The 17,135-nt window shown below is 42.4% G+C and overlaps 1 protein-coding gene across 2 annotated transcripts in view; it reads left to right on the top strand.

Annotated features, from left to right (window-relative positions):
* The window catches only part of ASAH1 (N-acylsphingosine amidohydrolase 1), a 30,411-nt gene extending 21,090 nt beyond the window's left edge, over positions 1 to 9,321 (top strand). For both annotated transcript variants that reach the window (XM_050801871.1, XM_050801872.1), the window contains exons 7-14: positions 1,219 to 1,264; positions 2,316 to 2,460; positions 2,998 to 3,052; positions 3,518 to 3,599; positions 5,709 to 5,840; positions 5,947 to 6,070; positions 6,844 to 6,900; positions 8,131 to 9,321. In XM_050801871.1, coding sequence (XP_050657828.1) covers positions 1,219 to 1,264; positions 2,316 to 2,460; positions 2,998 to 3,052; positions 3,518 to 3,599; positions 5,709 to 5,840; positions 5,947 to 6,070; positions 6,844 to 6,900; positions 8,131 to 8,220 — 731 coding nt within the window. In that variant the 3' untranslated portion in view covers positions 8,221 to 9,321. The remainder of the gene's footprint in view (positions 1 to 1,218; positions 1,265 to 2,315; positions 2,461 to 2,997; positions 3,053 to 3,517; positions 3,600 to 5,708; positions 5,841 to 5,946; positions 6,071 to 6,843; positions 6,901 to 8,130) is intronic.
* The last annotated feature ends 7,814 nt before the right edge of the window (positions 9,322 to 17,135 follow it).

Consider the following 17,135-nt stretch of genomic DNA (forward strand, 5'->3'; position numbering starts at 1 on the left):
GTAGAGACGGGGTTTCACCATGTTAGCCAGGATGGTCTCGATCTCCTGACCTCGTGATCCTCCCGCCTTGGCCTCCCAAAGTGCTGGGATTACAGGCTTGAGCCACCGCGCCCGGCCTATTTCTTGGTAAATTTTTATGAGTGTACTGAAAATTCTCCTTATTTTAAGACTACTATACTGCCTATTAAAGTTGAATTGAAACATGCCAAAAACCTGGAAGAAATGTTTCAGGGCTAGAAACATTCTTCTTTTCCTCATAGTCTATTTATACCCATCCACATGATTTAATAGAAGTGCTCGCAGGAGGTACTTCCTTATCTTCATGTATGTCATGACATCTGTCCTTTTCTTGAGGCCCAGAACACACATTCTCTCATCCTTTCCCAGCCAGGTGACCCAGTGTGTACCAGCCTCACTTTCTCATATTTTTCCTAACTGGTCCCCAGAGTACAAAGCACTGGACAACTTCGCTAACTCACCGTGATCTTCGACCTCTTCTCTGGGTATAAATCTGCCTGTACCGTACCCTTGAGGTGTCCTGCTCTAGGGGATGATGCCTGAAGGGGAACATTGGATGAATCCCAGTAATTGAGGCTCAGATTTCTGTGTCCTGGTAGAACCATGTGATAGTGAAACAAAATAGGACCATTGATTCCTTTTCCCATATTCTGATCTTACCTGAAACCTGTGCTCTCAGATTTTGTGGGGTTGTCTGGCAGACTGACAGTGACAACAGTCCCATCTAGTGAAGGCTTAGGATATTAGGATGTTTCTTACTTCTTATTGTTTGAAGAAACAGTTGTAAATATAAATTAATCAAAATTAGAGGCCAGACATGGTGGCTTACACCTGTGATCCTAGCACTTTGGGAGGCCGAGGCGGGTGGATCATCTGAGGTCAGGAGTTTGAGACCAGCGTGGCCAACATGGTGAAACCCCATCTCTACTAAAAAAAAAAAAAAAAAAATACAAAAAAAAACTAGCCGGGTATGGTGGCATGTGTCTGTAATCCCAACTATGTGGAAGGCTGAGGCACCAGAATTGCTTGAACCTGGGAGGCAAAGGTTGCAGTGAGCTGAGATCGCACCACTGCACTCCATTCTGGGCAACAGAACGAGACTCTGTCTCAAAAATAAATTAATTAATCAAAGTTAATTGTCCAGCTTTGATTTAGAATCTTAACTGCTATTACACGTCTCTTTTGTCTACTTTTAAATAGGTCATCTAATACATGGGAGAAACATGGATTTTGGAGTATTTCTTGGGTAAGTAAAGAACACAGGGTCAGGCATGGTGGCTCACACCTGTAATCCCAGCACTTTGGGAGACTAAGGCCAGTGGATCACAAGATCAGGAGTTTAAGACCAGCCTGGCCAAGATGGTGAAATCCCATCTCTACTAAAAATACAAAAATTAGCCAGGTGTAGTGGCCGGCACCTGTAATCCCAGCTACTTGGGAGGCTGAGGCAGAGAATTGCTTGAACCTAGGAGGCAGAGGTTGCAGTGAGCCAAGATCCTGCCACTGAGCTCCAGCTTGGGTTATAGAGCCAGACTCCATCTAAAAAAAAAAAAAAAAAAAAAAAAGCCGGGCGCGTGGCTCACGCCTGTAATCCCAGCACTTTGGGAGGCTGAGACGGGCAGATCATGAGGTCGGGAGATCGAGACCACCCTGGCTAACACGGTGAAACCCCGTCTCTACTAAAAATACAAAAATTAACCGGGCGCGGTGGTGGGCACCTGTAGTCCCGGCTACTCGGGAGGCTGAGGCAGGAGAATGGCGTGAACCTGGGAGGCGGAGCTTGCAGTGAGTGGAGATCAGGCCACTGCACTCCAGCCTGGGTGACAGAGCGAGACTCCATCTCAAAAAAAAAAACCACAGGAACTGTTTAATTCTGTAAGAAGAGTAGTTTGTATTACATTAATGAAAAATAAGTCTCAAGTCACACGCAAAATGTGATCATAAGTGAAGATAAATGGATTACTGAGTGTTGAGACAAGAGGGGCACACTCTTCTATTGTATGTGTCCATCTTGACCTTTCTGAAAAAATAAGAGTGTTGTAATTAGCATTCTGTGTTTGAATCTGAGGCTCACTATTTATAAGCTGTGTGATATTGGGAGAGTTACCCGACTTCTGTGAACCTCAGTTTTATCGTTTGGAAAACAGAATAAAGGTATCATATTGTAAAGGTCTTGTTAGGATTGATCATGGTGACTCGGTAGATAAAGCTCCCAGTGTAATGCCTGGCCCTCATCATCATGTTCATCATCATTATCACTGTGTTTCTTAAATGCCACTGAAACTTGTCTTTTGTAGGTGGAACATAAATAATGATACCTGGGTCATAACTGAGGAACTAAAACCTTTAACGGTGAATTTGGACTTCCAAAGAAACAACAAAACTGTCTTCAAGGCTTCAAGCTTTGCTGGCTATGTGGGCATGTTAACAGGATTCAAACCAGTAAGGACTCTGTTGTTAAATAATTACACAGGTAGCTTTTTGTCCTATTACTGTTATGTAAAAGGTGAAATCTAAGAATATGAGGACCTAAAGGGAATATGAAGCCCCATTTCATCCCCTTGTACTTCTTGTCACTTCATAGGTATGAGATCCCGTGGTAGAGACGAGTAGAAAGGAAATGGAGGTTTCTGAGCCTGTTCTAGGATAAAGAGCATGTGGCCGGGTGTCAAGGGCTGGGAGTCATAATCTGGGATCTGGTCCTGGGTCTGCCACTCACTTAGGCAAGTCAGGCGTTCATTCTCTGACCTTCAGTTTCCTGTCCAAAAAACGTAGCCAGTGATACCCCACCTACTTATGTCACATACTAGAATCAGAAATGCTTTGAACTTTTTAAAAAGCCTTGCATGGTTTTGATTTATTTTTGCCTTCTCCATTACCCAAGCTAGGCCTTTATATCCCACTCTGAAGTACAGTGGTGACAGGGCCTTAAAGCTCATGGTTGATGTTTCTGACTTCGTTGCTTTGTCTTTTTCTCAGGGACTGTTCAGTCTTACACTGAATGAACGTTTCAGTGTAAATGGTGGTTATCTGGGTAAGTAGAGCATTCTCAAGTGAAATGGGAATCTCAGAGCTTTTTTTATGAAGATGACTGGACTGTGCTTTCTGGTTACATAGTCCAACCTCTTCCGGCTCCTAACTGGTTTCAAAGTCTAACCTCTTCTGGTTCCCGACTGGTTACATTGTCCACCCTCTTCCGGTTCTTGACTGGTTACAAAGTCCAGCCACTTCCGGTTCCTGACTGGTTACATAGTCCAGCCTCTTCCGGTTCCTGACTGGTTACATAGTCCATCCTCTTCCGGTTCCTGATAGTTACATAGTCCAGCCTCTTCCCTTTCCTGACGGTTACATAGTCCAGCCTCTTCTGGTTCCTGACTGGTTACATAGTACAGCCTCTTCCGGTTGCTGACTGGTTACACTGTCCAGCCTCTTCCGGTTCCTGACTGGTTATATAGTCTAACCTCTTCGAGTTCCTGACAGTGTGTTCGATCTCTTCCAGGTATTCTAGAATGGATTTTGGGAAAGAAAGATGCCATGTGGATAGGGTTTCTCACTAGAACAGTTCTGGAAAATAGCACAAGGTAAAGTGTTTCATTGCTTTACTATCAAATATTTATTTAAAATTACTCATATTTAAAAATAAAAATATTTGTTAAGCTCCAGCTTAACAATTCTTTGAGGAGCTATTGCAGAGTTTCTTAGGTGAACCTCTGAGACTCGTGGAATTGTTCATGTTTTCTTTGTGCATATTGTGTGTTTTATAGCAAAGAAATGAATTACTTAAAATTAGCACTAGGGATACTGACATTCTGAGAGGCACCTATGAATATTTTTGGTGTACAGAAAAAAAAATCACCCACACACAGAACAACATCCTACAGTAAAGTCTTCATTTAAATGGTAGTACAGACCAGGCACAGTGGCTTATGCCTGTAATCCTAACAATTTGGGAGGCTGAGACTGGCAGATCACTTGACCCCAGGGGTTTGAGACCAGTCTGAGCAACATGGCGAAATCCTGTCTCTACAGAAAATACAGAAATTAGCCAGGCATGGTGGCACATGCCTGTAGTCGCAGCTACTCAGGAGGCTGAGGTGGGAGGATCACCTGAGCCCAAGGAGGTCGAGACTGCAGTGAACTGGCATCAGTCCACTGCACTTCACCCTGGGTGACAGAGTAAGACTCTATCTCAAAAAAACAAAATAAATAAATACAAAATGTAGTACATATTAGCCTGTAAGTTATATCCTGCTTTGGTATAGAAATCTTACAATAGCAAAACTACCCTTTCCTTCATTCAGCCTGCACTGCGTCCAAATAAATGGGCATCAATCCTACTTTTAATACTTCCCAGGGAATAAGATTTAATGTTAGTAGTGTTCTTTGATAACCCACTTCAATTTTCTTTTCTTTTTTTTTTTTTTTTGAGACGGAGTCGCGCTCTGTCACCCAGGTTGGAGTGCAGTGGCGGGATCTCGGCTCACTGCAAGCTCCGCCCCCCGGGTTCACGCCATTCTCCTGCCTCAGCCTCCCGAGTAGCTGGGACTACAGGCGCCTGCCACCTCGCCCGGCTAGTTTTTTTGTATTTTTTAGTAGAGACGGGGTTTCACCGTGTTAGCCAGGATGGTCTCGATCTCCTGACCTCGTGATCCGCCCGTCTCGGCCTCCCAAAGTGCTGGGGTTACAGGCTTGCGCCGCCGCGCCCGGCCACTTCAATTTTCAATAGTCCTAATTTTCAAGAAGGTTTACTTTCTATTCTCTAAGTCCTATATACTGTAATATTATTTCCCTTTGTTCTATTGTTCAGTGAAAGGCATGGACAGTAAGGGTGGAAGATGATCTCTCGAGGCCACTTTGTTTCTCCTTCAGATTAGAGGGACTTCCTAAGATTCCCACTTCCCATCTCAGTGTTCACCATACAGGGTCAGGGATTGGTTTTCCCAGAGTCATTGCTCACCATCCTTTTTTACAAATCACTTTGTGGCTGGGCGTGGTGGCTCATGCCTGTAATCCCAGCACTTTGGAAGGCAAAGGCAAGAGTATCGCACCCAGGAGTTCAAGACTAGCCTTGGCAACATAGTGAGACCCCATCTCTAAAAATAAAAATAAATAAAGAATACGTTCCTTAGATACTTGTTTTCCTTTAGTTTCTACAGAGCTAAACATTTCCATTCTAAGTCTCGCTGTGTCTCCCATCTAAAGTGTGGCGTGATCTCGGCTCACTGCAAGCTCTGCCTCCCGGGTTCATGTTTCCCACCATCTGAGACTACAGGCGCCCGCCACCACGCAAAGCTGGTCTCGATCTCCTGACAGGAACTGGGATTAAGGCTTGAGCCACCAAACACCATTCTAAGTCATCTAAAAATGTTTCCCACCATCATCCTCATAATGGGATGTTCTGAACAAAGACAACATGTGAACACAGGGAGGGAAACATCATACACAGGGCCTTTCGGGGGGTGGGGTAAAAGGGGAAGGAGAGCATTAGGACAAATACCTAATGCATGTAGGGCTTGAAACCTAGATAATGGGTTGATGGGTGCAGCAAACCACCATAGCACATGTATACCTATGTAACAAACCTGCATGTTCAGCACATGTATCCCAGAACTTAAAGTAAAACTTATAAATGAAGTTATTTAGTGAATTTAAAAAAAGTTTCATTTTTCTTTTTAAATGTTTCTATATAGTTATGAGGAAGCCAAGAATATATTGACCAAGACCAAGATACTGGCCCCAGCCTACTTTATCCTGGGAGGCAACCAGTCTGGGGAGGGTTGTGTGATTACACGAGACAGAAAGGAATCATTGGATGTATATGAGTAAGTAGATTTGTTAAAGCAAAAGAAGTAGAAACAAAAGCATATACTGACATACTTTGAGTTTTAAGGCTGTAGCCTAAGAGGGAATCTCTCTTTTTGTATCTAGACTCGATGCTAAGCAGGGTAGATGGTATGTGGTACAAACAAATTATGACCGTTGGAAAAATCCCTTCTTCCTTGATGATCGCAGAACGCCTGCAAAGATGTGTCTGAACCGCACCACCCAAGAGGTACCTTTGCAGGGTCATCTTTAGAAAGAAACTGTTGCCACGAAACGTTCTCTTGGTTCTCCATTTTTTTTTGGCCTTCAAGTAATTTATAAACCTCCTGTTATTCGTAGTATCTCTGGTCACTCTCCACTGATTTTTTGTTTTGTTTTTTTAACTTAAAGAGCAAAGTCGTGCTGTGCTTTCCCTTTCTGGTTCTAATGCGGGATACCACTCTGAAGTTAAATAACGAACAGGCATTTTTTTATTTTAAATTTAAGAATTTAAAAAGGGGAATGAGAGAGAGGAAAGTAATCCATTAAAACTGTTACCTGTGTTTCTAACAGTGACTCCCATAGAAAGTCTACTGCAGGGATGGAGGGGAGGTTGATTAAAGAATGTCTGGACCGGGCGCGGTGGCTCATGCCTGTAATCCCATCACTTTGGGAGGCCGAGGCGGGTGGATCACGAGGTCAGGAGATTAAGACCATCCTGGCTCACACAGTGATACCCCGTGTCTACTAAATATACAAAAAAAATTAGCCGGGCGTGGTGGCGGGCGCCTGTAGTCCCAGCTACTCGGGAGGCTGAGGCAGGAGAATGGCGTGAACCCGGGAGGCGGAGCTTGCAGTGAGCCGAGATCGCACCACTGCATTCCAGCCTGGGCGACAGAGTGAAACTCCGTCTCAAAAAAAAAAAAAAAAAGAATGTCTTGGTTTCTAGTGACCCATGTGTGTAGATAAGGCTGTTGACTTCGTATTTAACTTACTGAACAAAACCTTTTGTGTGTGTTTTAGAATATCTCATTTGAAAACATGTATGATGTCCTGTCAACAAAACCTGTCCTCAACAAGGTATTTGAAATATTATATGTTTATTTGCCTTAAGGGAAAGAATTTGGCCCTGTGTTTTATCTTTCTCTGTTATCTTTGATCAGTTTGAACACAGAAATTATGTTCACCTTAGGGCTGATTTTCTACAAAATGTTTTTGTGTGGCTAAAACTCTATTTTGGAATACAACAAAGAAAATGATCACTGAGGCTTGATAGGTCAGAGTATTGTTTCTAGCTTTATTTACATGGCAACTGAATTAAGTCTAGCATTTTATTCTTAAGCGGTATCTATTAAAAATCTCACACTATATAACTAACACCTAAACGTCGACAAAGCAAAGTCTGAAGTCCATTTTCAGACGGAGCTCTGTGTCTTGGTGGGTTAGGGTTTCCCTTAAACTTTACTACATCTGTTTATCTTTTCCCTATACTATAGATTTTTAAACATGCAAAAAGTTTCCTAATCATCCCACCACTTGCTAACAGTCATTCCCTGAATGTTCTGAATATGCCCCCTTAATTATGCCATGTGTTCCTTCTTTTTTTGGTCCTTTTCCATAGCTCTCCCTAACGTAAACATGCCACCTTGCCAGGACAAATCCCTCCTGGCCTTTAGCATCCAGGTCATCCTGGCTCTCGCAAGAAGCCTGCCTTCAGTTCATGGGCCCTACCATACTTGGCGTTTTCCCTACATCATCTTTGAGCAAGTCACCATCTCGTGACCGTAGTTTGTGTGAACCATGAGTTTAGGTGTGTGCCTTGTGATCTGGGTGCCTGCAGTTTCCCCCACTGTGTTGGAAATGCTTTAAGGATAGGGATAGCCAAAGCTCCACGGTTTATACTCCATAGGACACCCGGAGGCCTCCCAGGACTGCCAGCTGTGCGTCGAGGAGGGTTAAGGCAGTCTTCAAGCACTGGGGGTGAAGCAATGTGCTGTCAGGAATAAGCTCCTGTAAGGAGCTGGAGATCATTTCCTGAGCCTTTTTATATTCATTACGTGAAACAGTGATCCTGTTGAAGTTGGTTGCTTTAATTATTTGATGAGACTATATAATGATTAGCTAATTTTACATTATACTATATTAATATAAATGTATATATTATATAACATGCTTTGCATATATTAACATTATATTATTTAATATTCAATAACTTCCTAAAGCAAATTCTGCAAGTATAGAAATGCTAATATATATCAGAACATCTCTGAATTGAAAACGTCCTTAAAGTAAAAATAACTTTTCTTTCAGCTGACCGTGTTCACAACCTTGATAGATGTTACCAAAGATCAATTTGAAACTTACATGCGGGACTGCCCTGACCCTTGTATAGGTTGGTGAGCACATGTCTGGTCTACAGAACGCGGCCTCTGAAACATGAAGACACCACCTCCATGTGACTGGATACTGCAGCTCTCTGATCCTCCGAAGACTAAGACTCGGGGCAGGTTCTCTTTGAGTCACAAGCTTGTGTTCCTGCAGCTGTTGACAATTGACAGACTTTTTTTTTTTTTTTTTGCCCTATCAGTTGATTTTTTTATCTTATTTACAGTAAGATTTTTATCTTATTTACAGATAACGTCTTTAGGGCAAGTAAAACAATCATCTAGAATTCATTGAGTTGTGTTTCACTTTGACATTTGGGGATCTGGTGGGCATTCGAACCACGGTGAGCTCCACCTCCGTGGAATAAATGGAGATTCAGCGTGGGTACTGAATCCAGCACATCTGTGTGAGTAACGGAACAGTAAACACTCCACATTCTTCCGTTTTTCACTTTCACCTACATATTTGTATGTTTTTCTGTATAACAGCCTTTTCCTTCCGGTTCTAACTACTGTTAAAATTAATATGCCATTACCTTTGCTGTTAGTGACAGCAGTATGATTTTATTACATATGATTAGAGGGATGAGACAGACATTCACCTGTATGTTACTTTTAATGGGCAAAAAATGGGCCTTTGACTCTAAATAGCACTTTCAGGGGTTCAAGAAGTAATCAGTATGCAAGGCAGTCTTTTATACAATAATTGAAGTGTTCCCTTTTTCATAATTCCTCTACATCCCAGTAACCCTAAGGAAGTTGCTAACTTAAAAAACCGCATCCTAGTTTCTGTGAATTTAGTAAATAAACAAAGACGTGGAAAATAGGAAGTGAACCCATTATTTTAAATTCTCGTAAGTAGCATTCATGTAATAAACAGGTTTTTAGTTTGTTCTTCATATTGACATGTCATTTGAAAGAAATGTTAGTAGTTACTAAAATTATGTTACTCTGTTTTTCAGAAATCAAACTTATGAAAAGTACTAACAGAACTTGTTAACCTTTCTAACCTTCACCATTAACTGTGAAATATATGCCATTTGTGCACATGTGTCCACTTCATTTTGTATAATCACAGTTGTGTTCCTGACACTCAATAAACAGTCATTGGAAAGAGTGCCAGTCAGCAGTCATGCACGCTGATTGGGTGTGTACATCTGTGTTGGTTTGAAGGTGGGGGGTTATTATCGAGAAATACAAGCTGAACATCGTATCTGAATTAAATAACAAGGGTTATGTAAGTGGGTTATTAAATATGACTAAACGGTCACAATCTTACTCTTACATGACTAATACCACTTCTTAACCAGATACTATCAACCCAGTTTGCAGGCCTTTAAAGGCAGTTTTTCCCCCAGACAGGAGGTGCTTCCACAAAACTTTAGTGATTCCAAGATTACTTTAGTGAAGCGAGAGGAATTATAAGAGGATTTACATTAAAATAGGATTCGATTAATGAAAAAAAAGTTTACTCAGATTTTCTACCTCTTATAAAAATGAAGTCAGGTAAACTTGTTGTGTTTTTTTATTAATGTAGTAATCTTTGATATGCCTGATAGTAAAGAGGTGAGATGCTCATTGTTTCAGACCAATTTCTCAGGAGTAAATCACAGTTTACAAGAAATAACAGGTGTTAAGATTTTAAGAAGTAATTGTTTAGTGGTAAAGCAGTTTTAAAATAGGATATACAGGATAAGCCTATTTATATAACACTTTATACATGTACTTATGCATAACTAGATACACATCTAGAATATCAAAAGATGACTGGGAGGATATTATCCAAAATGCCGACTGTAGTTCCCATTGGGTAATGGTAAGTGCTATTTTAATTTGGATAGGACAAAACTTAGTAGCCATTGGACATTAATGAGACCATTTTTAGAAATACTATTAAAAAAAAAAAAAGTCCAGGTTGAATCCAAAGCATGGGCTATATCTCATATCCCTGCCTAGGTTTTGGGAGTTTGATTTTGAATGGAAGGCTAAATCCTACCTGTATTCCTTCACACATGGAGCTCCTCAGTCACTCATCTTAATTAAAGCTCCTACTTACCCATTTATGTACCAGGCCTTGTGCTTGATAACATGCTTGACCTAGATTACCTCCTTAGCAAACCCCGGTATCACTTGTAATCACACTTGCCAACCATGGAACAAAGGGTAACTTGATGAAAGTTGCATTAATAGAAGGGCTTAGAGCCAGACTTTCAGCCAGGTGTGTCCAACTCCTGTGCTCTTATCATGACACCCGAGTTCTTTTTTTTTTTTTTTTTTTTTTTTTTGAGACGGAGTCTCGCTCTGTCGCTCAGGCTGGAGTGCAGTGGCCGGATCTCAGCTCACAGCAAGCTCCGCCTCCCGGGTTCACACCATTCTCCTGCCTCAGCCTCCCGAGTAGCTGGGACTACAGGCGCCCACCACCTCACCCGGCTAGTTTTTTGTATTTTTTAGTAGAGACAGGGTTTCACCGTGTTAGCCAGGATGGTCTTGATCTCCTGACGTCGTGATCCGCCCATCTTGGCCTCCCAAAGTGCTAGGATTATAGGCTTGAGCCACTGCGCCCAGCCCCGAAATCTTTTTTTTTTTTTTTTGAGACAGAGTCTCTCTCTGTTGCCCAGTCTGGAGTGCAGTGGCGTAATCTTGGCACACTGCAAGCTCCACCTCCCCGGTTCACGCCATTCTCCTGCCTCAGCCTCCTGTCACCATGCCCAGCTATTTTTTTTTTTTTTTTTTTTTTTTTGTATTTTTAGTAGAGACAGGGTTTCACCGTGTTCACCAGGATGGTCTCAACCTCCTGACCTCGTCATCCGCCTGCCTCGGCCTCCCAAAGTGCTGGGATTACAGGCATGAGCCATCACACCTGGCCCCCGGCCTGAATTCTTAACTTTGCAAGTAGGATTGAGAAACAGCTCTGTCCTGTGAGACCCACACTTCTTCTGCCGTGGACCAGGCCACCATGCTGAGCCTGGACACCACTGTGTCACTGCCTTCTACTTGTTCTATGTCGATTATTAATGTTCCCATAGGGATCAGAAACCCTTTGGTGGTAGGAGCTGACGGGTCACTTGTTTCTGACTACCCTGAGGCTGAATCATGCTCAGCTTGTGGGGAATGCGTTAAGAGCACCTCAGTCTTTCTGTGGCTGTGACCCAGGAGTACATGAAAAATATGAAACGTTCTGAAATTTTTAAAAAGTCACTGTAAAAGCTCACACAGTCATTATTGATAGTCTCACAAAGTGAAGGATAGTTTTTGTTTATTGGTGACAATTTACGAAATAGTTGCCAGCTTAGCATCACATATGACAGATGTGGCCAGCAGGCTCCAGACCACACCGAGCTGCATGCTGGCCCCATCTACAAGCCTGGGGAAGTGTGGCTGGGCTCCTCAGCCTTCACAACCTGTGGAGGTTGGTCAACTCACATGAAAATCAGTCCTCTCTTTCCCTGGCACTCCCTCCCTCTTATGTTGATAAAGTGGGTTTCCCAGCCAGGTGGCACAGGGGATTCTAGACTGGTGTGTGTTGGGCAATTCTCTGGCGGTTCTTGACACCTTCAAGGATGCTTGTCTAGGCAGAGGACAGATTAGTTTCCTGACTACGGTAATAAAGGTCATCGTCTACCTGTAAGGCAAAGGTTGGATGAGTTGGTTGGACAAGAAGCCCGTCTTGTAACTCGAGGGGTTTCCTGAGCTTGGGGTTCCTCAGCTAGGATACAGATGATATATCATAAATTGGGTTGTCACACATCACCTCCTTGGGGGACTTAAAGGGTGGCACATGGAATTCCCAGAGTAATACAGTCCTTTGCCTTTGACCCAGGAGTCTGCCAGCATCCAGGAAGCTGTGGCAGGCTAGGTCATGAGCTTGCAAGCAGGGTAAAATCTCAGGCGTTTCACAGTGTCTCAGCCTTTGGGGCAGCTGGGCAGGGTCTAGGCATGCCAGCCCCCGGGTGGCTCCAACAGCCCCGGCTTCGTCTGGGGCTCCTTGAAGGGCAGGCTTGCACAGTGATATGGTTTGGCCCTGTGTCTCACCCAAATCTCATCTCGATTTGTCAGGGGAGGGACCAGGTGGAGTTGATTGGAGCATGGGGGTGGTTTCCCCCATGCTGTTCTCGTGATAGTGAGTGAGCTCTCGCGAGAGCTGATGGTTTTAAACTGTGGCACTTCCTCGTTCTCCGACTTGCTTCTCTCCTGCTGCCTTGTAAAGGTGTCTCCTTTCCCCCTTGCCTTCTGCCACGATGGTCAGTTTCCTGAGGCCTCCCCAGCCATGCGGAACTGTGAGTCAATTAAACCTCTTTCCTTTATAACTTAGCAGTGTGAAAACGGACTACTACAGAGTGGATAGACTGCACCCCTCTGTGGTCTCACAGGCTGGGAAAGGAGGTGTGGGGCATGCACGGTATGGAGAAAGTTAGTAAAAATCACTGGCCCTGTGGACCAGAAGAGACCTGGGCCAACTAGGTTTTGCCTCTGTCAAATATAAAATCCACGTAAAGATACCTAACCATTCAGCCCTCACTGGGGGCCCTCTCGATTGCTTTTCACCAAGACCCAAACCTGGCTTGGTCATCCCAGTCCTCAGTGGTAGCAATAACACCTGGAACTTGTTGCTCCCATTGCAAGGTTGAGCAATAGCACCTGTCCTGCAGATCTCACAGACAAGCAGCCTGTGGCACAGCTGGAGTTTGTTCCAGGTGCGCGGAGCCCAGCACACAGCCCCGCTGCAGAGGTTGGAGGGAGGTGGAGAGGCAGTGTGGGCTCCTGGTGGATTCAGCTCCAGGCAGTAGCCCAAACATTTACTTCACATGTGTCTGATTCCTGTGTCCATTTGTAGCTGACAGGCCAATCTGGAGGCATCTCAGCTGGCTGCCTGTGACTGTTGTAACATTTCAAATGCTTTCTGCAAAATAGGACATTGTTATTTTAAAATACGTGATTGGTATTTTTCTTTTCTCCTTTTATTCCCGCCCCCCCCCCCCCTTTTTTTTTTTTGAGACAGTCATGCTCTGTTGCCCAGGCTGGAGCACTGTGGCGCCATCTTGGCTCACTGCAGCGGCCACCTCCCAGGTTCAAGCAATTCTCCTGCTTCATCCTCCAGAGTAGCTGGGATTACAGGCAACCACCACAACGGCCAGCTAAATTTTGTGCTTTTAGTAGAGATGGAGTTTCACTGTGTTGGCCAGGCTGATCTTGAATTCCTGACCTCAAGTGAGGTGTCCGCCTCAGCCTCCCAAAGTGCTGAGGTTACAGGCATGAGCCACCGCGCCTGGCCGATATGGAAATTTTGATTGAATTCAAAACTCTTCCCAAGGTAATTTAGTAGTACATGTATCAATGAAAGTAAAAAAAAAAAAAAAAAAAAATTAGTTTTCAAATGTAATTCCAGTTTCTGTAAATCCTTGAATGCTTATACAACACTGTTTTAAATTTAGCAATTAGGCATACAAATTGATCCTTAATGATTTTTCTAAAATTTGAGGAGATCATAAAGTCTTGGCCAAGAATTGTGTATAGCAATTTCAAACGGAAAACAGGTTATAAAAACATGTTAAGAAAATGGCTGGGCTCTGTTGCTCACGCCTGTAATCCTAGCACTTTGGGAGGCAGAGGTGGGTGCATTGCCTGAGCTCAAGAGTTCAAGACAAGCTTGGGTAACATGGGGAAACCCTGTCTCTACATAAAATACAAAAAATCAGCTGGGCAAGGTGCCAGGCGTCTGTAATCCCAGCTACTCAGGAGGCTGAGGCACGAGAATTGCTTGAACCCAGGAGGCGGAGGTTGCAGTGAGCCAAGATCATGCCACTCCACTCCAGCCTGGGCAACAAAGTGAAACTCTGTCTCAAAAATAAATAAATAAATAAAATAAAATAAAAAAAAAATATATATATAGTTTTGCATTTTTGACATGTAATATCTCCCCTGATACCTTCTGTTCATGACTTAGACATTTCATAATTAATAAAAAGAAAATGTAATGAATTTTTCACCAAGTCCCTTATCCCCTGTCGTTTACAAACACTATCCTTTTCAGTATGTACTGCAACACGCAAACAGGCCGAAAGATAACCAATCTCTTATTGTTTCCATTGCTTCATCACCACCTGGGTGACCAGCGACGCATGACTTAACTCCTTGCATCCCCATGTCTGCCTTTGTAAAATGAGGGTTTAAATCCAGTTTTCTCTAAGGATTCCACTAGCTTGGTAAATCTCGATTCAAATTGCATCTCAGTTTGGCAGGGAATCCAGTAGAAGCCAACACCCAGATGTGGTTGGACTTGTCAGAACCGTTGGAGTCTTTGTTAGTCATACACATGCATGGGTGAAATCCAATCAAAACTTTCATATCAAGTATTTCAAAATGATGCTCTACTTGGCAGAAAGCACACGGTTTGGGTAGTCATGGGCAAGTAGCCAAGATGCCTCCAAACTGGCCTGTGAGCTGCAAATGACATTTTATACATGTATAACATATACAAAATATGATGTATATTTTATATACATATATACAATTTATATATACACATACGTATAATTTGTACACACGCACATTTACAGTAAATATGTTTAAATGTGAAACCATAGTACCTAGTTCAATGCCAACCCTCGTTGAATGTCAGAAAAACACAGTAAGGCTGGGCATGGTGGCTCACACCTGTAATCCCAGCACTTTGGGAGGCCAAGGCAGGAACATTACATGAGGCCAGAAGTTTGAGACCAGCCTGGACAACATTGTGAGACTTCATGTCTACTAAAAATCAAAAAATAATTAGCTGGGCATTGCAGCATGCACCTGTGTCCCAGCTACTCAGGAGGCTGAGGCGGGAGGAGCACTTGAGCCTGGGAGATGGAGGCTGCAGTGAACTATGATTGCGCCACTGCACTCCAGCCTGGGTGACACAGCAAGACTCTGTCTCAATTAAAATATATATATATATATATATATAACATTATGTTCTATGATAGTTTAGTGGCCTACACAAATTCAGCTCTTCCCATGTTGTGGATATGAAATAATGAGGCGGGGTTGATAGCATTATTTCACAATATTATGATAAGAGGAGTTTTAAGAAGTCAACTGCAAGGCCATGCACGTCCAATGCTGTGTGTGGGTGAGTGAAATCTCCTTATGCCAAGGAGCTATAGCCAAGGGGAGATTACTTGATGCATACACCAGTTCTTGCTTTTCACCTGCTCGGTACAATGGGCCATACATGTTACTAAATGGAATAAGTAAGACTTTTCATCTTAGTTACTGAGAAAAAGTATTCCTTGGTAAAGCAAACACCCAGTGATTGGCTCTGTTATTAGAGAATTAAGTTTACTGTCTTAGTATAGAAAATCAAGTTTCAGTAGTTGAGTTTCATTACATTTTTGTTTCTGATTGTTATAGTTGCTGGGTGGGAACAATGTGTAAAGTTTTCACTTGTTTGCCTTCAAGGGTACTGACTTCATTTTATATATATATACACACGCACACACTCTCATGTAAGTGTGTGTATATGTCTCTCAGACACATATGCAGTAGTTTTTAAGTGACTACATTCATTGCCAATGAGCAATGGTGTATATAAGGGACTCGAGACTTGTTCTGGTGTTGTCTCTGCCGCTCAGTTTTCCTATATTTAAAATGTGAGGAAACTAAGGCACTATGAAAGATCTTTGATACTTGCAAAATTTTTAGGGCTGTCAAAGACCAAGGGACCATGAAAAGTTGACAGCCCTTTGTTGTTTGGCTGGGTTTTTTAACCAAAAGAATATAGAAATCTATAACAATCATATTAATATGTATTGAACAATACTACTGTTTTATAGACCAGATAAATTAATATTTTTCAAATCATTCTCCATGTGGAGAATCTGCCATGGCCAAAACAATCTAATAATATTAAAAATATTTCCCTATCATCTCCTTAAGTTCTCAATATGCTAAAAGCTAATATGATGGATTTTTTAAAATCATAAGTGGTTGTTTAGGAAAAGATATTATAGTTCTCATTTTTTAAAATCATATAATCGATAGACTATTCTTCTGAACCCAAGATTTCAAAGGCTGAGTACAGGTGCTTAGTTAACTTGCATTTCTTTTTTCAACTTAATTATGTAAGAACATTGACAAATCTAGCATTAAAAATAATGAAGAGTGACCAAGCATAGTGGCTCACGCCTGTAATCCTAACTTTGGGAGGCCAAGGCAGGTGGATCGCCTGAGCTCAGGAGTTCAAGACCAGCCCGGGCAATACAATGAAACCCCATCTCTACTAAAATACAAATCTTAGCTTGGTGCGCTGGAGAGTGCCTGTAGTCCCCGTTACTGGGGAGGCTAAGGCAAGAGAATGGCTTCAACCTGGGAGGCAGAGGTTACAGTGAGCCGAGATTGTGCCACAGAACTCCAGCCTGGGTGACAGAGTGAGACTCTGTCTCAAAAAAATAAAATACACAAGAGCTAATAAAAAAAATTCAAGTGGTTTATTAGAATCAAGACCAAAGCAATTGTTATTTGCTGTATCGTTCTGTATAAAATACTTTAAAATGAAATTTAAAAATAACCATTTGTAGACGTGCCAACATAGTGATAATACAAGTGTAAGATTTTAAAAATTATTTTATTTTTCCATAAATTATTGGGGTACAGGTAGTATTTGGTTACATGAGTACGTTTTTAGTGGTGAATTGTGAGATTCTGGTGCACCCATCACCTGAGCAGTATACACTGCACCGTATTTGTTGTCTTTTCTCTCTCACCACCTCCCACTCTTCCCCACAAGTTCCCACATTCCTGAGTTACTTCACTTAGAATAATAGTCTCCAATCTCATCCAGGTCACTGCAAATGCTGTTAATTCATTCATTTTTATGGCTGAGTAGTATTCCATCATATATGTATATATACACATATATATACACACACACACACATACCACAGTTTATCC

Source organism: Macaca thibetana, chromosome 8, assembly GCF_024542745.1.
Source record: "Macaca thibetana thibetana isolate TM-01 chromosome 8, ASM2454274v1, whole genome shotgun sequence".
Taxonomy (NCBI): Eukaryota; Metazoa; Chordata; class Mammalia; order Primates; family Cercopithecidae; genus Macaca; species Macaca thibetana.